The following is a 24,732-nucleotide window of genomic DNA, read 5'->3' on the forward strand; positions in this document are numbered from 1 at the left end:
TTATACTCAGTACACATACTCAAAAATAGTCCCCAAAACTGTTGGCACATTTATCCCATTGCAACACTAGCCGGTTGATTCCATCCTTGAAGAAGCTAGTAGGCTGCAGTAGGATCCAGGCCTTGACCCAGCAAACACTTCATCGTCCTTCGCAAATCATTGTCTGCGAATATCTTGTTTTAGAGGTCCAAACACATGAAAGTCACACAGTGACAAGGTGGGACTGTACAGTGGATGCTCCAGTGTTTCCCATCAAAAGTGCTGCAATGCCGTCTTCACTGCATTGGCTGTCTGTGGGTATGCATTATCATGCAGGAGGATAACGCCACTGGACAACATGCCTTGACATTCCGACTTGATGGCTCATCTAAGATTCTGTAAACTGGCTTGATAACGCTGGGTATTGATGGTGATTCCTCATTCTAGGAACTCGGCAAGCGGTGAGCCCTTACAGTCAAAAAAGGAGGACATCATTATCTTACCAGAACTGGTGTGCAAGGCCTTTGATTTCTTTGTAGGTGGTGAAGTCGCATGTTTCCACTGCTTGCTCTGATGCTTGCTTTCTGGTTCAAAATGGTGACACCATGTTTCATCACGTGACAATACAAGACAGAAAGCCATATTCCTCGTCATGATAATGTTGCAGATGACTCAAAGACAGTGCCATTCAAGTATTGCACTGTTCGGCGATCAGTTGGAGGGGAACCAACTGTGCACAGATTTTTAAAAAATTCAAGTATTGATGCATTATGGTGTGGGCGGTGCCTTTGCTAATACTCAGTAACCGATGGACCTCATTCACAGTGATACTGTGATTGTCTAAGAATAAATCATTCACTTCTACAACAATTTCCGGTCTGATAACACAATGAGCCTGTTTGGGATGAGCATTGTCATCCATTGACTTGCACCCCTCAAGGAATCGTTTGCGCCATTTCACAACACTTGAACAACTCAGGCTGTACTCACTGTACACAGCCTTCATCCATTGATTCATTTAACGGCCTTTAACTGCTTCCACTGCCAAAAATCAAATTACTCCTTGTTGTTCCTGCTTACTCACCTGCTTGTTCGGTAGTGGACAATAATATGTGTGACCACCTCCTCTTTGGCGCGAAACCGCACTGCCACTATGCAACATCAAACGGTATGCATGTGTCAGTCTCTCTGCCAATAGATGGCGCCACAATACCCGCAGTTACATGGTGCCACCTTATGTGTAAGCAAAGGTAGATACACTGTCAATGTTTCATTTGAATGAACCTCATATGTAGATCGTAAAACTTTTTGTGAGCATACCCATCCTAGTTTCGTTTGGCAGATGTCAGACAAATGTGACGAATGTTGCATTACTTCTCATTGCTGCAGACTTTGTGTAATTGATGTATGTGTGTTCAGTTTAATTTCATATTCCTTAGGCCTACTACAAGTAAGTATCTTCAAGCATTTAGTAGCAATTTTGTCAGCAGTTGCAGTATTTGTATTAGGTGACTAGTTTTGAACCTTACAGGTCCATTTTCAAGCCTGGCCTGCCGAAGCTGCACTGACAGTGCTTAGTCTTAAAAATAAACATCAAAGTGGCAACACCTGCTTTATAAATGTTTGCAGAATGAATGCCACAATTCACACATGACCTGGAAGTCTTGCTCAGTTCTTTCAATTTGACATCTGCCATTGATTTTCCTACTCGGGTAGTAAAGGACAGCAGCACATCGATACGTAAATGGAAGAGGCCTTCCCCACACAATTTGATACAACTGAAATTCCACCCACCTCTCCTTCTGAAATTAGGAAGATGATAAACTCTCTCAAGAGTAAAAGCTCATATGGAATTCATGGCATTTCCAGCAGAATAATAAAAGCTTGTTCCCAAGAGATAAGTGGGATTCTTAGCCACATATGTAATAGCTCTCTGGAGCAGGATATTTTCCCAGATAGACTGAAGTATGCCACTGATAAACCATTGCATAAAAAAGGGGATATGTCTGATGTCAACAACTACCACCCAATCTCTCTTCTGATTGCCTTATCCAAAATTCTTGAAAAAGTAATGTATTGTGCAGTAGCTTCACACCTTTGTAAAAATTAAGTTTTAACAAAATGTCAGTTTGGTTTCCAGAAAGGTTTTTCATCAGAAAATGCTATATATATCCTTTCACAAATGAAAATTAAATGCTCTGAGTAACCAGAAGTCACCCCTTGGGATTTTTTGTGATCTCTCAAAGGCTTTTGATTGTGTAAACCATGGAATACTTCTAGATAAGCTCAAGTACTGTGGTATGAATGGGACAGTGCTCAAATGGTTTAAATCATACCTAATTGGAAGAGTGCAGAAAGTGGAGATAAGCAGTTCACATAATATGCAAAAAACTGGTGATTTTTCAAACTGGGGAACAATCAAGAATGGGGTGCCGCAAGGTTCGGTCTTGGCTCCTCTGCTGTTCTTAATATATATATTAATGACTTGCCATTCTATTTTCATGATGATGAAAGCTGGTACTTTTTGACGACGATACAAGTGTAACTATCACACCCAACAGACAAGAATTAATTGATAAAATTGTAAATGATGTTTTTCAGAAAACCATTAAGTGGTTTTCTGAAGATGGGCTCTCATTAAACTTTGCCAAAACACAGTGTATACAGTTCCACACAGTAAATGGAATGACACCATTAATAAATATAGACTTTGATCAGAAATTGATAGCTAAGGTAGAATATTCAAAATTTCTAGGTGTATGCATTGATGAGGGGTTGAACTGAAAAAAACACACTGAGGATCTGCTGAAACAGTTGAGTTCAGCTACTTATGCTATTAGGGTTATTGCAAATTTTGCTGATGTACATCTCAGTAAATTAGCTTACCACATCTGTTTTCATTCTCTGCTTTTGTATAGCATCATATTCTGAGTATCTCATCATTGAGTAAAAGGGTGTTCATTGCACAAAAGTGTGTAATCAGAATAATTGCTGGAGCTCATCCAAGATCATCCTTCAGACACTTATTTAAAGAGCTAGGGATTTTCACTGTAGCCTCACAATATATATATTCACTCATGAAATTTGTTATTAGCAATCCGAACAAAGTCAAAAGTAATAGCAGTGTTCATGGCTACAACACTAGGAGAAAGGATGATCTTCACTACTCAAGGTTAAATCTAACTTTGGCTCAGAAAGGGGTAAATTATGCTGCCACAAAAATCTTTGGTCACTTACCTAATAGCATCAAAAGTCTGACAGATAGCCATATAGCATTTAAAAGGAAATTAAAAGAATTTCTGAATTGCAACTCCTCCTACTCATTAGCTGAATTTTTGGCTATAGTAAGTGGGTAATTCCTCCCCCCCACCCCCCCCCCCCCCCCCCACAAACACACACAAAAAAATTAAAAATATTAAGTGTCATGTAATATTTTGTGTAATGTAATATCTTGTATAGACACCTTTTATTAACCTGACATGTTCCACATCATTATGAAGTGTTGTATTCATGATCTATGGAACAAGTACTAATCTAATCTCTAATCTTACAAAGTAAACAATTTGATTTTGTAGATTGTGGCATTCATTCTGCAAACATTTGTAAAGCATATGTTGCCACTTTGATGTTTATAATTAAACCTTTACGTAGCATTGGGCCTCAGAGTCCCATCCTTGGTGATTAATATCTTCCCTGTTAGCAACTATATATTTTATTTTAATGAAATTTTATGACTTTTCCCAATTTGTCAAGTTAGCAATGGTTTTGGAAAAAAATTATAAAAATTTTCCTATGAATTTGTGTTAAAGTGTGGTGCACATTTTATCTTGTATGGCCCTCACAGGCCGTGCAGTTAGAAGCCGTTTTTCAATAACCAGCTGTCTATCTGTGCAGTGTCTATTACATCACCTAGCACATTTTTATTTTGGTGCATTATTTCACAACAGTTGTCTGTTATACAGACTGAAGCTGTTATGGAGAAGAGGATTGATTATAAGATGAGGAAATAGGGGAATTGTTGGAGCAGTTTTCTGATTCTGAAAACCCACTTATTGAATGTTAATCTTCCAGTGATGATGAAAACGAGGTAGATTTTGCTGAAAACTCATAACTACACGAATGTGATCATCATAAATAATCCTTGTAGGAAGATGGAGAAGAACAATTTAGTGCAAATTCTGTTGCGTATGACCTGGTAGGTGTAGCAATATAGATGTATTGAAAGAAGGCCAGGAACCTACAAGTTATTTGATTAGGAACTGTGATTATGAAGAATCTTGTTTTATGTTGTTCTTTCGTGTTCCCCTCATTGATGGAGTCCGTATGTGGACCAACATGGAGGGTCAAATTGTTTATTAGATGAAATGAATAAGGTTCGTGGTGTTCTGATCCTGACAAGAGTTGACAAGTCAAGAAATGAAGGTATCAGTCAGCTTTGGAGTGCTGAGAATGGCCGACCACTGTTCAATGAAATTGTCTCTCAACTGATTCCTTGCTATTCTGAAATGGTTTGCTTCGACAGTGCAACAGCTCAACGTGGACATAGGTCAAGTGGCAAACTGGAACCAATCAGAGAAGTTTTTGTGGTGTGGGAAATTTCCCTGAGGGGCATCTACCAGGATGATGCATGACTGTGGATGAACGGTTGGTCACATTCGGACTGCCTGCCGACTTTATTATACCTAAAGGGCATAAAGTATATTCTGTCATTTTCAACCAGGTATGATGATAGCCTATTTTGTTCCTAAGAAAAAAGTTGTTATCATCCTTGGCTCTCTTCATGACCAACCAATGATGTCATCATTGAAAGTAAACAAGCCTGATGTTATAATGACATACAATGCCACAAAAGGTAGTGTTGACACCATGGACCAGAAGATGCGATTCTACAGTGCAGTGTGAAGAGAAAAACAAGGTGCTGGCCATTGGTGACTTTCTTCAGCATAATCAATTTAAGTGTAATGAATGCATACATAATTTGGGTGATGCTGGCTACCAATTTAAAAAAATGAGACATTGGGCCTTCATCATCAATTTGGGAAAGCAACTAGTGGGGATAAAGATCCAAAAAGGGCAGTGAAACCACCAGCTAAGAAAAGGAGAAAATGCGTAGAGAAGAAAAATAGAAAAAGTCAAATTACATGTTATAAGTGCCCCAAACCTGTATGCTTGGAATCTTCTGCTATTGTCTTCTGTAGATCCTGCACAAATTTTAATAAGAGTAAAAGCCACCAGTAAAAGTCTAAAAATTGTGTTTTTAAAATGTAAACTTTAAATAAATAAAATTATTTTAAAAGTATTTATTCTTCAAACGTTGTTCGCATCATAAGTTTTCAGAATGATGTCAGTTTATGTCAATAAAAGCAATACAAGCTTGAGAAGCCCGACTGGTAGAAAATGCTACACAGATTTTCTTGTAAGCAGAGGGTTAAGATCAGACACTGTAAGTGCAGTCTCAGTAATTGAGGCTTCAAGATGGACCTGTGAGGTTCAGTAATATTCACCTTCTAAAAATACTGCAACTGTTGACAAAACTGTTAATAAATACTTCAAAGGATTTTAATGAAGTTGCTGGCTCCCTGTCAGCAAAATGTTGAAACTGAAGACAAGTAAGTACCATATGTGAATGTGACTACATGACTGTCTTTGTAATAAGCTTCCATGAAACTTTGTAACTTCCATGTGACTACCATAGCAGATGATTGCCACAAAACTTATTATATTGTGCTGCTCAGAACATTAGGTTATTGAATATCACCACCTACATATAAATTAAACTTTTTTGCCATAGAAAGTGTTAGTTGAACATCAGTACAAAAAAAATATCAGTCTATGAGATTTATGTGTCACTACAAACAGTACACAAATACATTCTTCAAACAGTTGTATACAAAACATTGTTTTACTCTTACAGAAAATGAAAGTGATTCAAAAATCATTAAACACAGTCTTCCACGTACACCACAGCTCCTTGATGAGAAGCAGAAATGAGAAGTGTTAAAGTTCTTGAATGGAAGAACAGTGATGAGCAATGGATTATTCACTGCTCCGTCTTCTCTCCTCCCTGTTATTGTTGGTTGGTAACTGCTGGAACATCTGTCTGCACAGCTTGTACTACTCGCTCACCGCCCTCCACTGGAGGGAGAGCCTTCTTTGGTAATGTGACTGTGAGGACACCATCCGATGATATCTACATGGATACTCTGCAAATCACATTTAAGTGCCTGGCAGAGGATTCATCAAACCACCATCGCAATTCCCTGTTATTCCAATCTAGTATAGTGTGCGGAAAGAATGAACAACTATATCTTTCTGTACGAGCACTGATTTCCGTTATTTTGTCGTGCTGATTGTTCTTCCCTATGTAGGCTAGTGTCGACAAAATATTTTCGCATCCAGAGGAGAAAGTTGCTGATTAGCATTTCGTGAGAATATTCTGTCGCATCGAAAAACGCCTTTCTTTTAATCATTTCCAGCCCAAATCCTGTATCATTTCTCTGACACTGTCTCCCATATTCCGCGATAATACAAAACATGCTGCCTTTCGTTGAACTTTTTCGATGTACTCCATCATTCCTATCTGGTAAGGATCCCACACCGCACATCAGTATTCTAAAAGAGAATGGACAAGTGGAGTGTAGGCAGTCTCCTTAGTAGGTCTGTTACATTTTCTAAGTGTCCTGCCAATAAAACGCAGTCTTTGATTAGCCTTCCCCACAACATTTTCGATGTGTTCCTTCCAATTTAAGTTGTTCGTAATTGCAATACCTAGGTATTTAGTTGAATTTACGGCTTTTAGATTAGACTGATTAATCGTGTAACCGAAGTTTAACGAGTTCCTTTTAGCACTTATATGGATGACCTCACACTTTTCGTTATTCAGGGTCAACCGCCACTTTTCAGATATCTTTTCTAAATCGTTTTGCAGTTTGTTTTGATCTTCTGATGAATTTATTAGTCGATAAATGATAGCGTCATCTGCAAACAACCAAAGACGCCTGCTCAGGTTGTCTCCCAAATAGTTTATATAGGTAAGGAACAGCAAAGGGCCTATAACAGTACCTTGGGGAACGCCAGAAATTACTTCTGTTTTACTCAATGACTTTCCTTCAGATAGTACGAACTGTGACCTCTCTGACAGGAAATCACAAATCCAGTCACATAACTGAGACGATATTCCATAAGCACGCAATTTGACAACGAGCCGCTTGTGTGGTGCAGTGTCAAAAGCCTTCCAGAAATACGGAGTCGATCTGAAATCCCTTGTCAATAGCACTCAACACTTCATGTGAATAGAGAGCTAGTTGTGTTTCACAGGAACCATGTTTTCTAAACCCATGTTGACTGTGTGTCAATAGCCAGTTTTCTTCGAGGTAATTCATAATGTTCGAACACAATATACACTCCTGGAAATTGAAATAAGAACACCGTGAATTCATTGTCCCAGGAAGGGGAAACTTTATTGACACATTCCTGGGGTCAGATACATCACATGATCACACTGACAGAGCCACAGGCACATAGACACAGGCAACAGAGCATGCACAATGTCGGCACTAGTACAGTGTATATCCACCTTTTGCAGCAATGCAGGCTGCTATTCTCCCATGGAGACGATCGTAGAGATGCTGGATGTAGTCCTGTGGAACGGCTTGCCATGCCATTTCCACCTGTCGCCTCAGTTGGACCAGCGTTCGTGCTGGACGTGCAGACCGCGTGAGATGACGCTTCATCCAGTCCCAAACATGCTCAATGGGGGACAGATCTGGAGATATTGCTGGCCAGGGTAGTTAACTTACACCTTCTAGAGCACGTTGGGTGGCACGGGATACATGCGGACGTGCATTGTCCTGTTGGAACAGCAAGTTTCCTTGCCGGTCTAGGAATGGTAGAACGATGGGTTCGATGACGGTTCTGATGTACCGTGCACTATTCAGTGCCCCCTCGACGATCACCAGAGGTGTACGGCCAGTGTAGGAGATCGCTCCCCACACCATGATGCCGGGTGTTGGCCCTGTGTGCCTCGGTCGTATGCAGTCCTGATTGTGGCGCTCACCTGCACGGCACCAAACACGCATACGACCATCATTGGCACCAAGGCAGAAGCGACTCTCATCGCTGAAGACGACACGTCTCCATTCATCCCTCCATTCACGCCTGTCGCGACACCACTGGAGGCGGGCTGCACGATGTTGGGGCGTGAGCGGAAGACGGCCTAACGGTGTGCGGGACCGTAGCCCAGCTTCATGGAGACGGTTGCGAATGGTCCTCGCCGATACCCCAGGAGCAACAGTGTCCATAATTTGCTGGGAAGTGGCGGTGCGGTCCCCTACGGCACTGCGTAGGATCCTACGGTCTTGGCGTGCATCCATGCGTCGCTGCGGTCCGGTCCCAGGTCGACGGGCACGTGCACCTTCCGCCGACCACTGGCGACAACATCGATGTACTGTGGAGACCTCACGCCCCACGTGTTAAGTAATTCTGCGGTACGTCCACCCGGCCTCCCGCATGCCCACTATACGCCCTCGCTCTAAGTCCGTCTACTGCACATACGGTGCACGTCCACGCTGTCGCGGCATGCTACCAGTGTTAAAGACTGCGATGGAGCTCCGTATGCCACGGCAAACTGGCTGACACTGACGGCGGCGGTGCACAAATGCTGCGCAGCTAGCGCCATTCGACGGCCAACACCACGGTTCCTGGTGTGTCCGCTGTGCCGTGCGTGTGATCATTGCTTGTACAGCCCTCTCGCAGTGTCCGGAGCAAGTATGGTGGGTCTGACACACTGGTGTCAATGTGTTCTTTTTTCCATTTCCAGGAGTGTATGTTCTAAAATCCTGCTACATATCGACATTAACGATATGGGTCTGTAATTTAGTGGATTACTCATACTACCTTTCTTGAATATTGGTGTGACCTATGAAACTTTTCAGTCTTTGGGCATGGATCTTTCGTTGTATATGATAGGTATGGAGCTAATGCATCAGCATACTCCGAAAGGATCCTAATTGGTATACAGTCTGGACCAGAAGACTTGCTTTTATTAAGTGGTTTAAGTTGCTTCACCACTCCGAGGATATTTACTTCTACGTTACTCATGTTGGTAGCTGTTATTGATTCGAATTCTGGAGTATTTACTTCGGCATTTCGGAAGACTATGTTTAGTAACTCTGCTTTGGCAGCACTGTCTTGTGTCTTCGATAGTATCTCCATTGCTATAGCGCAGAGAAGGCATTGATTGTTTCTTGCTGTTAACATACTTCACTTACGACCAGAATCTCTTTGGATTTTCTGCCAGGTTTGCAGACAATCTTTCATTGTGAAAACTGTTGTAGGCATCTCCCATTGAAGTCCGCGCTAAATTTCGACCTTCGTAAAGGATCGCCAATCTTGGTGATTTTGCGTCTGTTTAAGTTTGGCATGTTTATTTCGTTGTTTCTGTAACAGTGTTCTAACTCGTTTTGTGTACCAAAGAGGATCAGCTCCGTCGTTTGTTGATTTATTCGGTATAAATCTCTCAATTGCTGCCGATACTATTTCTTTGAATTTAAGCCACATCTGGTCTACACTTATATTATTAATTTGGAATGAGGAGAGATTGACTCTCAGGAAGGCGTCAAGTGAATTTTTATCAGCTTTTTTGAATAGGTATATTTCTGGATTATTTTTCGGGAATTTGGGGATTACAATATTCAGTCTCGCTACGACAACCCTTTGTTCACTAATAGCTGAATCGGTTTTGATGCTCGTTATTAACTCAGGATTATTTGTTGCTAAGAGGTCAAGTGTGTTTTCATAACCGTTTCTATTCGCATGGGCTCATGAACTAACTGCTCGAAATAACTTTCGGAGAATGCGTTTAGCTCAATTTAGGACTATATTTTATGTGTACCTCCGGAATTAAACATGTAATTTCACCATCACATCAAGGGTAAATTAAAGTCACCACCAACTATTATCGTATGAGTCGGATACATGTTTGAAATGAAACTCAAGTTTTCTTTGAACCTTTCAGCAACTGTATCATCTGAATTGGGAGGTCGCTAAAAGGATGCAATTATTAATTTATTTCGGTTGTCAACAATGACATCTGCCCATACTAACTCACAGGAAGTATCTACTTCAATTTCGCAACAAGTTACACTTCTGACAGCAACAAACACGTCACCGCCAACCGTGTTTAGCTTATCCTTTCGGATCACCATTAGGCTCTTCGCAAAAATGTCGGCTGAGCTTATATCACATTACTGGGCTATTCTAGCATTTATATCTCCTTCTGTGACAATACAGTCTTTCTTATTTATAAAATGAAGTGAAATGTCGTGTGACGAGAGCCTCCCGTTGGGTAGACCGCTCGCCTGGTGCAAGTCTTTCGAGTTGGCGCCACTTCTGCGACTTGCACGTCGATGGGAATGAAATGATGATGATAAGGAGAACACAACACAGCACCCAGTCCCTGAGCAGAGAAAATCTCCGACCCAGCCGGGAATCGAACCCGGGCCCTTAGGATTACAGTCTGTCGCGCTGACCACTCAGCTACCGGGGGCGGACATTTATAGAATCAAAGACATTTTGCAAGCTCTCCTTTGCAGTGGCCGCATATATAAACCTCAACCAATAAAGCAGGTGATCTTATAAAAAACAGCAATGTAATTTTTTTCACTCTGAGACCAGTCATCAGTACAAAACGTGTTAGTTCCTTAGGTTTTCTTTAAAGGTTTTAACTGTTTAAAAATTTTTTTTGTTATCTAAAGCAAGCTTTCTTCTGTTTTCATGGACATAATGATGGCACAATTACGTGCTACTATGCAGGAATATATGCATATAGTATAACTAAATTAATCTTAATCTTAATGTAGTTTTATCAGTGAGGAAGGGGAGTAACTGCAGCTTACAGACACACAGAGCTATTACAACGTTCACAGCAGCAAGGCGGCAGGCACACCAGACCCAGCAGCCTCCACCCTCCTCCCCCTGTGGTGCCTTATTTGACCACATTTTCTATATGTTCCTTCCAATTGAAGTTGTTTGTTATTGTAATACCTAGGTACTCAGTTGAATTTACGTCTGTTAGATTAGACTGATTTATCGTGTAACTGAAGTTTAATGAGATCATTTTAGCACTCATGTGGATGACTTCACATTTTTCATTATTTAGGGTCAACTGCCACTTTTTGCACCATTCAGATATTTTTTCTAAATCGTTTTGCAGTTTGTTTTGGTCTTCTGGTGACTTTATAAGTCGATAAACGACAGCATCATCTGCAAACAACCGAAGATGGCTGCTCATATCGTCTCCAAAATCATTTATATAGATAAGGAACAGCAAAAGGGCCTATATCACTACCTTGGGGAATGCCAGAAATCACTTCTGTTTTACTTGATGACTTTCCGTGAATTACTGCGAACTGTGACCTCTCTGACAGTGAATCACAAATCAAGTCAAATAACTGAGACGATATTCAATAAGCACCCAATTTCACTATGAGCCGGTTGTGTGGTTCGGTGTCAACAGCCTCTGGAAATCCAGAAATACAGAATCGTTCTGAAATCCCTTGTCAATAGCACTCAACACTTCATGTGAATAAAGAGCTAGTTGTGTTTCACAGAAACAAAGTTTTCTGAACCCATGTTGACTGTGTGTCAATAGACTGTTTTCTTCGAGGTAATTCATAATGTTCGAACACAATATATGTTCTAAAATCCTGTTGCATATTGACGTTAACGATATGGGCCTGTAATTTTGTGGATTATTCCTACTACCTTCCTTGAGTGTTGGTGTGACCTGTGCAACTTTCCAGTCTTTAGGTACAGAGTATTCAACATGTATGATACGGAGTATTCAACATGTGTATCCGTGTACATGCTTGTTTTATCTGAGTGAATACCCTGGTTTTTAACTACAAGTTGGCTTTTATCATCAAAGATTTTCCTAGTAAAAAATATTATTTGCAAAATATATAAAGGAGCAATGGAAGGACTTGAAGTTTTTTGAATAAAGGTTTGCACGAGCTTCTGGGAGCTGCCCTTACCATAGCTCATACAATTTTCTTACTGGCTGTGAAGTAACCTTTGCTGGCACTCCATCAGGTTGCGCTGTATCACAGTAGAGATCCTGCATTGGCAAATTACGCATTTTTATTGTTTCCTTTGATGTACAACTTGAAATTATTTTTATGGAGTAACAGTTCGTGTTCAGTTTATTGATTACAAATTTTGTATGTTGGACTCATAACAGATCCTCCTGGATTGGTATTCCAAGCAGCTTTGTAGAATTTACATTTTCCAAGTTTCTCGTGAATATACTCTACATTTGGGGCTAATGGATGTTTATCCTGTACTGTGTGTAGTTCATAGTAACTGTTTATTAGATTGTTTGCAGAAAACCATTTAGTTATGTCTCGAGGTGCATATTTTGATTTCATATGTCAAGTATTGTTCAGTCGTTTTTGACTAACCCATAATATTACATTGTTGAACTAGTTCATGGGTAAACTGTGGGTGTCAGTGCCCAACAGCGCAATATTTCAACAAGTGACCACATTGCCATAATCAGGCACCTGGTGATGGCAACATGGCCATTTGCTGAAATATTGTGCCCATTGGAGACTGGCACCTAAAGTTCATCCATGAGTTATTTTTATGGGAACTACACCAGGGGGAGCTGAAGAATCACAAATTTAATATTTGCTGGTTGATTCCAGATCATTTATATAGGGCAAAAACAAAACTGTTCCCAGAATGGGGCCTTGTGGTACACCATACTTAATAAACAGTTTTCTAAGTGATAAGTCTTCATGTTATTCAGTTCTTGGAATGCAAGTTCTACTATTTGCTCACTGTGTAGTAGGTGTGTTTTTTTTAAAAAATAATACCTGCACATTCCAGTTTTGAAAGCAAGATGATAATGTTGCTTGTGACATCAGATGCCTTTGAGAGGTCTGGAAAAATTTGCTCTTTGTCCATTGCATTTAAAGCTTGATTCAAGAATGCAAAGTTTGTAGTCTCACCAGACCTGGGTTTACAAAAATCATGCTGAGATTCTGAAAAGATTTAATTTCTTTATTGGTCTACAACCTTCTCTGAAGTCATATTTCTGTAAAATCTTTCTGATCTAATCAGTTACCTTTTTAATAAAAGACAGAGAAACTGTGTTCTTTTGTACAACATGGAATATTTACCAGCAGTTAAAAGAATACACTGAAAAGTTCAGACAACTATAAAAAAATCTGAAAACTCAAAGGCACTATTGAAAAATATGTTGATAGAAATACAAGAAAATTGCACCAAAATAATAGTAAAATTTTTTCACCAAACTTTTAAACATGGACTTATATGTTACAAAGTTAAAAATGACAAAATATAATTAAATAATGAGGGATATTAGCAAAATGTAAATAAGTCTTGTGGAAAAAGTAGCAAACAGAGCTGATCTTAAAATATCAGCTGAAAAAACAAAAATTAAGATAAACATGATAAATGCACCAAAGTACATAGAAACACAGATAAATAAAATAGAATGAGTTAGTAAATTCAAGTGTCTTGATACCATGTAAACTATCGAATCTTGCCTGTCTCAGCTGTTTCACTAAAAGAACTCATATGATTTTGTATACAACATATTATATTTCAGGCTAAAATGTATAAAAAAGAAATTAATGTGTTATAATCAATATGTACTAACAGTTTAAATTACTCTTCTTTTAAAAGTATTTGAAATTACAATATTTGTGGCATATTTAAAATTCATATTATTAACTGCACAAACAAATGCTGATTATTATATTTGTTTTTGAATTTATTTATGAAATAATGACATAATTTGCTAAAGATTCTTCTCCTGCTGAGAAAGTTTGTAAACTCTTTTGCTCTGCAACTCTTTGAAATCTACATCTACATCCATACTCCGCAAGCGGAGGGTACCTTGAGTACCTCTATCGGTTCTCCCTTCTATTCCAGTCTCGTATTGTTTGTGGAAAGAAGGATTGTCGGTATGGTTCTATGTGAGCTCTAATCTCTCTGATTTTATCCTCATGGTCACTTCGCGAGATATACGTAGGACAGAGCAATATGATGCTTGACTCTTCGGTGAAGGTATGTTCTCGAAACTTTAACAAAAGCCTGTACCGAGCTACTGAGCGTCTCTCCTGCAGAGTCTTCCACTGGAGTTTATCTATCATCTCCGTAACGCTTTCGCGATTACTAAATGATCCTGTAATGAAGGGCGCTGCTCTCCGTTGGATCTTCTCTATCTCTTCTATCAACCCTATCTGGTACGGATCCCACACTGCTGAGCAGTATTCAAGCAGTGGGTGAACAAGCGTACTGTAACTTACTTCATTTGTTTTCAGATTGCATTTCCTTAGGATTGTTCCAATGAATCTCAGTCTGGCATCTGCTTTACTGACGATCAACTTTATATGATCATTCCATTTTAAATCAGTCCTGATGCCTACTCCCAGATAATTTATGGAATTAACTGATTCCAGTTGCTGACCTGCTATTTTGTAGCTAAATAATAAGGGATCTATCTTTCTATGTATTCGCAGCACATTACACTTGTCTACATTGAGATTCAACTGCCGTTCCCTGCACCGTGCATCAATTCGCTGCAGATCCTCCTGCATTTCAGTTCAATTTTCCATTGTTACAACCTTTCGATACACCACAGTATCATCTGCAAAAAGCTTCAGTGAACTGCCGATGTCATCCACCAGGTCATCTATGTATATTGTGAATAGCAACGGTCCTATGACACTCCCCTGTGGCACACCTGAAATCACTCTTACTTCGGAAGACTTCTCTCCATTGAGAATGACATGCTACATTCTATTATCTAGGAACTCCTCAATCCAATCACACAATTGGTCTGATAGTCCATATGCTCTTACTTTGTTCATTAAATGACTGTGGGGAACTGTATCAAACACCTTATGGAAGTCAAGAAACACGGCATCTACCTGTGACCCCATGTCTATGGCCCTCTCAGTTTCGTGGACGAATAGCGTGATCTGGGTTTCACACGACCATCTTTTTTGAAACACATGCTGATTCCTACAGACTAGATTTCTAGTCTCCAGAAAAGTCATTATACTCTAATAATGTGAGTACTGCAGAATGTAAAGTGTGGTGGGCATGCCTCTGATGGAGATGCACGATTTTGCTAACCTTGTCAACAACAATTTCATTATTCGTTTTTTGAACGTGGAAATTGTAAAGTCAGTGTGATTTAGATGAATGGGATAAAAGGAAAGGATATCTGTAGCAACAGGCAACTCTTCATCAGTTATTTTGTCATCACAAACCTAAGAAGTCGAAATTTTCAGCTCCAAGAAAGCACTCCTTGACAAGACTTTGAGCCATCAACAACAACAGTGAGATAATGAAGATAAATAAAAAAGTTCTTCTTTTGTACATCTTACCCCTCTCAAAGTTTTTGAAAATTTTTCAAATAACAGAGAACTATAATTGTGATGTGTGGGAGGGTAAGATTACAAATGTATGGCTGAGAAGAAATATCCACATCAAGATATTAATAAATTTTTAATTTTTTTTAAACTTTTTAATTTATTCCTTGCCTTTGGACTCCAGCTGAAAATCCAACTGAGAGTATTGGGTGTGTCATACAATAGGCTATTAACGTCAAACTTGATTACATTATATATAAATAAAACAAATAATTGAACAGAAATTGTCTATAAGCATACAAAGGTATTACATGTTTCACATGATATATACACACAAATCCAAACAACACACAGAAATGATAATTTTTAAAGGTACATTTCAGTAATGAAATAACATATTAAAACACCATGTTAGTATTCACTGAAACTGTATATACATTTCTCTGTGAGATATAGTTTCAAATGATTTTTAAAACATTTTAGGTCTGCTTCTTTTTTTAATGATTTTGGGGAGTTTATTAAGAAACGTGTCTTGAAAGGTGGATATAAGATGAACATCAACAAAAGCAAAATGAGGATACTGGAATGTACTCAAATTCAGTCGGGTGATACTGAGGGAATTAGATTAGGAAATGAGACACTTAAAGTAGTAAAGGAGTTTTGCTATTTGGGGAGCAAAATAACTGATGACGGTCGAAGTAGAGAGGATATAAAATGTAGACTGGCAATGGCAAGGAAAGCATTTCTGAAGAAGAGAAATTTGTTAACATCGAGTATAGATTTAAATGTCTGGAAGTCGTTTCTGAATGTATTTGTATGGAGTGTAGCCATGTATGGAAGTGAAACATGGACGATAACTAGTTTGGTCAAGAAGAGAATAGAAGCTTTCGAAATGTGGTGCTACAGAAGAATGCTGAAGATTAGGTGGGTAGATCACATAACTAATGAGGAGGTATTGAATAGAATTGGGGAGAAGAGGAGTTTGTGGCACAACTTGACTAGAAGAAGGGATCGGTTGGTAGGAGATGTTCTGAGGCATCAAGGGATCACCAATTTAGTATTGGAGAGCAGCGTGGAGGGTAAAAATCGTAGAGAGAGACCAAGAGATGAATACACTAAACAGATACAGAAGGATATAGGTTGCAGTAGGTACTGAAGCTTGCACAGGATAGAGTAGCTCGGAGAGCTGCATCAAACCAGTCTCAGGACTGACGACCACAACAACAATATATATTAAAGAACCTTTTGCCTGCTTCTTCAGCGGCAGTTTTAGATTTCTGTTTTATCATGTAGTAATTTCCATTTCCTCTTGTAATGTGTTTGTGCACATCTTTATTTAGGAGGTGTTTATCGCTTGACTTTACCGCCATTATGCTTTGGTATGTACAGTGAGTATACTGTCATAATATTATATCATAATATTATAGTGTGCAAAAGCTTGCCTACAGGTCTGTCTTGGTCGTATTTTTGCAATGGATCTCACTGCCCTTTTCTGAATTGTGAATATTCTTTTTAAGTAACCAGCTTGTGCACTTCCTCATATATGAACTGAATAAGACAAATGTGGGAAGGCAAGGCCATACTACATTGATCTGAGGACTTTATCATCCACAGTCTTAGCTGTTTTATGCATGATGAAGATCTGTTTGTTTACCTTTTTACACAGTGCATCTGTGTGCTCCCCCCATGTCAAATGTTTGTCTATTATAGTTCCTAGAAAGTTTGTGCTGGTTACTTCTTTAATAGTCTTTCCATTTATATTGACATTTATATTATAATTTTCACTATGATTGGTCTGAAATACTACATTCATTGTTTTAGACTGATACATAAATAGATTGTTTTGTGTTAAATATTTATTTGCATTTTCGATGTTCAGGAGTGCTTCCTTTTCAAGCTCCTCCTTTGTGTCAGCTGTGCAAATGATTGTTGTGTCATCACCATACATTATAAGTTTCTGATCTATATAGCTAGGGAAGTCATTTACGTAGAGTATAAACAGTATTGGCCCAAGCACCGACCCTTGCGGCACACTGTGTTTAACTGTTTGCAATTCTGAACTGTAGTTTGTTATATTTCCCCCACTAGTATGTCTGAATTGTTTCGTATTTTTAATGTATGATTTAAGTATGTCATAGCATTTTCTTCTAATTCAATACTGATACAATTTAATCATTAATTTTGAGTGGTTCACACAATCAAATGCCTTAGATAGGTCCATAAAATACCCACAACTCTTTGGTTGCCTGTCAAGTAAATTAAGAATGTGCTCAATTATATCTGTTGATGCTGTTTTTGTTGATTTCCCTTCTCTGAAACCATGTTGTGATGAATGCAGCATGCTGTACTTTGTTATAAAACTTACAATTCTATTCTTTATTGTCATTTCATAGATTTAAGCAAATGTTGAGGTGAGTGATATTGGCCTGTAATTTCCTAATTCATCCCTGTTCCTTTCTTAAATATTGGCTTCACTTTACTTACTTTCAGTGAATCTGGAAATATATCTTCTTCTATCACAGCATTCAGCATGTGTGTCAATGGTTTTAATATACATTCTCTGCATTCCTTTATGAGACGTGATGTGACACCATCCAAGCCAGATGAATGTTTAATTTTAAGTTGTTTTATTAGGTTTGACACTTCTGTTGTAGGTGTGAAAACCATAGTATGATTTGTATGTGGGAGGGGGGGGGGGTGTTTAAAACAATTTACTTACTGCATTTGTTTTATTTTGTCTTATTAATTCGTCTGCTACAGTAATATAATATCTGTTAAAACTATTGGATTTTTCTAGAGGGTTTGAAAAACTTAACTAAAATATGATCAGAATGCTTATATTTATGAGTTTCCTAAATAATGAACTATAAACTGGGCAGAGTAGAGAATTATTAGAAAGGTAATGAATGCAACATAAACTACAATAGTCAGAAAATTGGAAGTACTGAGGATATGTAAGAGAATATTGAGAGAATATCAGTGGTAATGGCAAAGTGAAGCTTAATCTTGTTTGGACATCTATACTGAATGAAATGGTACAGGTTAATGAGACAGATCTTCCTGTATTTCTGAAAAAAAAGAAATTGACAGTAGCATGGATTACAGAAATAAGGAAGGAACTAGAAAGAAACAACATCAAATAATCAGAAATAACAGAAAGAAACTGTTTTGAGAATAAAATACTAAATTTAGAAGGCTTTCAAAGTGAAATAAATGAAAAATCAGGAACAGCATAGACAGAAGAATGGGAAAGACAATATAGGGAGAAGACTAGGGCTAAAGGAAAAACAGGAAGAAACAAAAAAATGAAGAATAACTGAAGTTGTTAGATGACCCTACTTGGTAAATATAAAAATGAAAAAAAATGTGTGGTGAAGAAGTTATTCACTTATCTTCCAAAAAGGTGGTGTACTAAGGTTACGCTCTTTAATTTGTGTTCCTGCCTTTGCTCTGGGTCTCTTACCCATTATTTCAATACAAAAAATTAATGTACTTATACCAAGCCCAGCTGCAAGAACTGAAATTGCACAGGCTATAGTGAAGTGAGGAGTACTATTGCGTACTACAGGGACCTTACCTAGTGAATTTACAATTTCTGTTGTGTCCACTGTCCACTTCTGCAATAGACCAGCCTAAAATACAAGAGAAAAATGCATTTCGTTAGTGTCCAAGAACAGCCTTTTTATTCTGTTATTAACATTGTGATGAATACATTTATCCATTTTTTTTTATAAATCTGTTGGTTCTATGTATCTCTTTCTCAAAATCCTCTTGACAATGAGAAATTGCTATGGTGTTCAGCCAGCTGTTAATACAGGCAGTACAATTCATTAGATCACATTGTCTCTCCAGTCATGAACAGAACAATGTGGCTTATGCAACAGTGCTACATCTGGAAGAATATCTCAAATGATAATTTGAAGTGTAGACCAGGCACATATTACCACTTTATGGCAACAAGTGATGTCAGCAAGGGAAGATATCCACCAAACTGGCAAAACCCACAGTGACTTCATTCAAAGATTCCACCTTGATTGTGAGAGACAAAATGCTGTGTGCCCCACAATGGTTACACATGGTCAAAAATACCAGCTTATTACTACCATCTACAAATCACTGCTTGTTGGCACCTGAAGGAAAAAGCAAGAGAACTGCATGGTGCTGTTTTGGAGGGAACTGGGCAAGGTGTGTTGGCCCAGATAGTACTCTACCAGCATCAGACAGTTAATTTGGTCTCCATTTTAAACAACAGTACAAACTGCCAGCACTATAGTGTGTGTAGAAGGTGGGTACAGAAACGCTGTGAGTGGAACTTAGGACAATGGTGTCAAGTTCTCTCCACATATGAGTGTGTGATTTGTCTGACATCTGATGAAAGTCATAGAAAAAAGTGAAAGTGGTCAGATAACAATTAGCATCTCATTCGTACGGTACCATGAGTTTAGCAAGTATCAGTTATAATGTACACTACTGAGGATAATTTGAGGGCTGTGATGTTCTGACAATATCTTCCATCTTACTGTCCATTTCTACTGACAAGATTGTGGTGATGGGTTTGTCTTTCAAAAATATTGCATGAAAACACTTCACCCACTTATTGGGCACCTTGATTCAGGAAGCAGTATTGCACCAAATGGAATGGTGTTGATATCTGCTGACATGAGCCTGTGTAAACATGTTTAGGTCCAGTTGAAACTTGCAGTGCTCACTGCAGCCAGCCTCCTCGCATGTTAACAGCCTTCTATGAGTGGGATAAGCTTGAGAAACAATTTCTTGATGATCTTGTGGACAGAATTTCAAGGAGGATCCAAGAATGTTACAGTGCATGAGCTAGAGCAACACTATATTGGATGTTACTCAGCAACAGATTTGGATTTCTTGGCTGTCCATTCATATACACTTTGAACACATTACATTTGTTTCTGTTTGTTTTTTCTTAACAGTAAAGCTATTTTTTCAGTTTCATAATGCTAACTTTTTGATTTCCTACCCTCTGTCCACATGTGTCATAGATATACAGGTGATGAAAAAATTTTTTATGAAAGGGTGTTCAAGAAAGCTGTCAAATTAAAGTAAATCTTAGCGGAGAAAAAAAGTTGTTACATGGCTGTTATTTAATACTGAGAAATAAAATGGTTTTAGGAAAGACCTCTGTACAGGCACTATCTTCACACTGAAAAAAAATGAGCAAAGAATAAAATTATACTGTGAAAATGTTTGACACTGCAAAACAGAACACCAAACTTGTCCTATATGAGGTCTGTTCATTAAATTCCAGAACACTCATAATTTCATACCAATGGTGCGTTGGAGCGAAATGGTCCTGGCATCGCTGCACGAGCCTGTGTTTGATGTGTAACTGGTGGAAGGTTTCATTGTTGTATGTTTGTTAGTATTGTTCAGTGCTGTATAGAGTAGAATGTTGTGTCGCATAGTTTACGAATTTTGAGATGGCAGAATTATGGGAGCAAAGCATCTGCATTCAATTTTGTGTGAAATTCAATAAAATCTTTACAGAGACACACTAAATGATGTAGGAAGCCTACAGTGATGAGTGTTTAAGCTGTATTCCGGTTATGAATGCTTCACATGGTTTTAAAATGTCCAGATGACACTTATTCAGGACATCCTTCGACATCTACCAAAGACGCTCATGTCAGGAACATCAATGAAATTGAGTTTGTCAATTGAAGACTGACTGTCCGAGAGATTGCAGAAAAATGTAACATTTCAATTGGATCATGTTGTGAAATTCTGACACAGCATCTTGGAATGCATCATGTTGCCGCCATTTCATCCCACGATTAATGAGTCAAGATGAAAAAGATCTTCACCTTGCAAATCTGTGAAGAGCTTTTTAATCACACAAATGAGAATGAGATGTTCCTTAAGGGAATCTGGTGGTGAAACATGGGTCTATGGTCATGTTGTTGAGACCAAGTTTCTGTCTTGACAATGTATCAGGAGAGGTTCTCCAAGACCAAAAAAGGGTCATCAGGTCAGGTCAACTGTCAAAGCCATGATGATAGTTTTCTTTGACTTTGAAGTATTAGTTCATGAATGCATGCCACAGGGACAGACTGTTAATTGATGATATTGCGTGTCATATTGTGACGCCTGTGAGAAAATGTGAGAAGGAAATGGCCTCAAATGTGATGAGACAATTCATGGCTCTTGTGTAATGTTAAATCGCCTAAACATTCATCCATGTTGGTGCATGTCTACTGCACAAAAAGCAAAATAACTGTGCTGTCTCATCCTCCATACTCTCCACACCTGGCCTCGTAGACTTTTTTTTATTTTCAAAGCTGAAAACCCTGATGAAAGGGTAAAGATTTGCAATGATAGAAGAGACAAAAGAAAATTTGCAAGCGGCACTTTGCACAATCCAGGAAGAGCATACCAAGACTATTTATGGAAGTAAAAACTTCATTGGGAGTGATGTATCAACTGTGGAGGAGAGTATTTTGAAGGAGACCATGCACAATAGGTAAAAGGTAAGTGTAGAAAAATTTTGTGGACAAAGTTCTGGAATTTTTTGAACAGACCTTGTACAGCATGTCTTCAACAAAACACTTGCTTAAATATAAATGAAAGTTTAACAGTTCAGATTTCCAAAATAAAAATTAAATAATCCATCAGCTCACTAATCCATTGCATTACTTGTGCCTCATCATCAAGAAGAATGTTCAGAAATGTGGGATGAGTCAAGGTACACATTACTGCAAGAGAAGTAGACATTAAAAGTATGAACCACCACTATACTGTTAAATACTATTTGCAATTACAAAAAATAAATTTAACATATTAAAAGTAACATGAATAGCTGCTGCTCCCCAGTTATTGTAAGTAGCAGTACGATGGTATTGTGGTATTGTATATACAGTGTTAATGAATAACAGTTATCTAAATTTGTACAAATAGAGGCCTTTTTACAATGAATATTTCTATTTGTAATGCAGCTAGCTGAACTGTTCAGTCACTTAATACAGGATGTCCCAGGAGGAATAGTCCATATTCAGGGTTATGATAGGAATAGCAATTCAAGCAAAGGAGTCCAGTAAAAAAGTGGTCTAAACAGCATATCTGAAGAGCTATTATAAGCTCTTCTTCGTTTTTGATGCTGTGAAACAAATCTCTTCTATTGCAACCTCTTTGCTTTCCATATATTTGGAGGAGCTTATATGGACAAAAAAGAAAGAAAAAAAAAAAGAAATGCCTAGTAAACAGGGACTCTAAAATGCATGCCGTAAGGGCTATGGGCACTTTTTTAGTAGAAAAGACATGATTCACAGTAGCAGAGATGAACAAGTGCTCATAGCTCTTAAGGTATGCCCTTTTGGAGCCCATGTTTACAGATTTTTTTTCTTGTTTTGGTCTATACTACCACGTCTCAAAATATTGAAAGCAAAGAGCATGCAGTAGAAGAGATTTGTTTCACAGTATCAAAGATGAAGTAGTGCTTATGGTACTTAGAGCATGCATTCTAAAGCCCTTGTTTATTGGACTTTTTGCTTAGAATCATTGTTTCTGCCATATGCCAGTTTTGCTATTTGGGGAGCAAAATAAGTGATGATGGTCGAAGTAGAGAGGATATAAATTGTAGACTGGCAATGGCAAGGAAAGCATTTCTAAAGAAGAGAAATTTGTTAACATCGAGTATAGATTTAAGTGTCAGGAAGTCATTTCTGAAAGTATTTGTATGGAGTGTAGCCATGTATGGAAGTGAAACATGGCCGATAACTAGTTTGGACATGAAGAGAATAGAAGCTTTCGAAATGTGGTGCTACAGAAGAATGCTGAAGATTAGATGGGTAGATCACATAACTAATGAGGAAGTATCGAATAGGATTGGGGAGAAGAGAAGTTTGTGGCACAACGTGACCAGAAGAAGGGATCGGTTGGTAGGACATGTTCTGAGGCATCAAGGGATCACCAATTTAGTATTGGAGGGCAGCATGGAGGGTAAAAATCGTAGAGGGAGACCAAGAGATGATTACACTAAGCAGATTCAGAAGGATGTAGGTTGCAGTAGGTACTGGGAGATGAAGAAGCTTGCACAGGATAGAGTAGCTAGGAGAGCTGCATCAAACCAGTCTCAGGACTGAAGACCACAACAACAACGACTGAATACTGAACACTGTTCTTAGGACACCCTGTGTAAGCAGTTGTATAATATGTAAAAGACTTAGCAAGTGCGATATGCTCTAAATTTTCTTATGAATTTGTAGGAATTACCATTGCTTACCGTATGCTGCCACAAGCTTGTTGAAGATGTTTGCACTAAATTAAACCTTATTTTATACTGTAGACAAACTCTGTATGACCTTTATTGATTGCATAAATCACAGTTTAACTGAAACAAATCACTGAGCAGTGAATGTACTGGGAAATTAGTAAGAGAATTCCAAAATCTCCTGAAAGGTTTCTACTAGATATGCCATTATATACCTCACATGTTATTCTCACAGCTCACTTCTCCTTAACAAATAAGTTATTTATTTTAGTAGCATTGCCCCAGGATGCAATTCTGATAGAAAAAAGGATATGAAAGCATAAAAAGTAAGTGGTTGTCCTGGACTTCAGGTAAACGCAATAACACAAAATGCAAAATATGTTGAACATATTTATTAGTTTGTATATGTGTTGTCTTCACTGTAACTTTTTATCCAGTTGGACCCCTATCAACCTTGATTATAACATTCATTTAGTGTATTTACATCTACATTGTACTCTCAAAGCCACACGACACAGTGTGATTGAGGATGCTTCTGGTACCACTCTCTAATCCCCCCTTTCCTTTTCCATTCACAAGTGTCACATGAGAAGAATGAGTGTCCATAAACCTCTGTATTAGTTCGAATTCTCAAATTTTTTCATTGCAATCATTTCACAGGATGTATGTCTGACTCTTCCTGGAACATGCTCTCGTGGAATTTCTGTAGCAAACCTCTCCATTATGCACAAATCCTCTCTTATAGCATCTTCTGAGATTGCTTCCTGAGAGCAGCACCTCTGGCACTCACCAGGACTTACACTTAACTCTGACTGTGACATCAACATTATGGTCTTTTGACATAGAATAAACAAGTCTATGAAACTGCTGCACTCATGACTGGACATTGGACAACTACCAAGTACCAACCAACCACACCACTGAAACCATGCCTGTATGCCTGTAAGGGTGGTGGAAAACTGTAGCAAGGTTTGCCTGCAGAGGTAATGGTGGATGGCAGCAACATTTGCCCACACAGAGCAATGAACAACAGTAACATTTGTCCCCACAGGATGATGAGCAGCAACAAGTTTGCCTGGTGGTCAGTAACATATGTAAACTAGTCAGCAC

General features: G+C 38.5%; 1 protein-coding gene across 1 annotated transcript in view; it reads right to left on the bottom strand.

Annotated features, from left to right (window-relative positions):
- Positions 1-18,101: 18,101 nt before the first annotated feature.
- LOC126344326 (uncharacterized) overlaps positions 18,102-24,732 on the bottom strand; it is a 98,885-nt gene continuing 92,254 nt past the window's right edge. The window contains exon 6 of the mRNA XM_050002014.1: positions 18,102-19,018. Within this exon, the coding sequence (XP_049857971.1) occupies positions 18,767-19,018 (252 nt within the window). The 3' untranslated portion in view covers positions 18,102-18,766. The remainder of the gene's footprint in view (positions 19,019-24,732) is intronic.

This window comes from Schistocerca gregaria, chromosome 1, assembly GCF_023897955.1.
Source record: "Schistocerca gregaria isolate iqSchGreg1 chromosome 1, iqSchGreg1.2, whole genome shotgun sequence".
Lineage (NCBI taxonomy): Eukaryota > Metazoa > Arthropoda > Insecta > Orthoptera > Acrididae > Schistocerca > Schistocerca gregaria.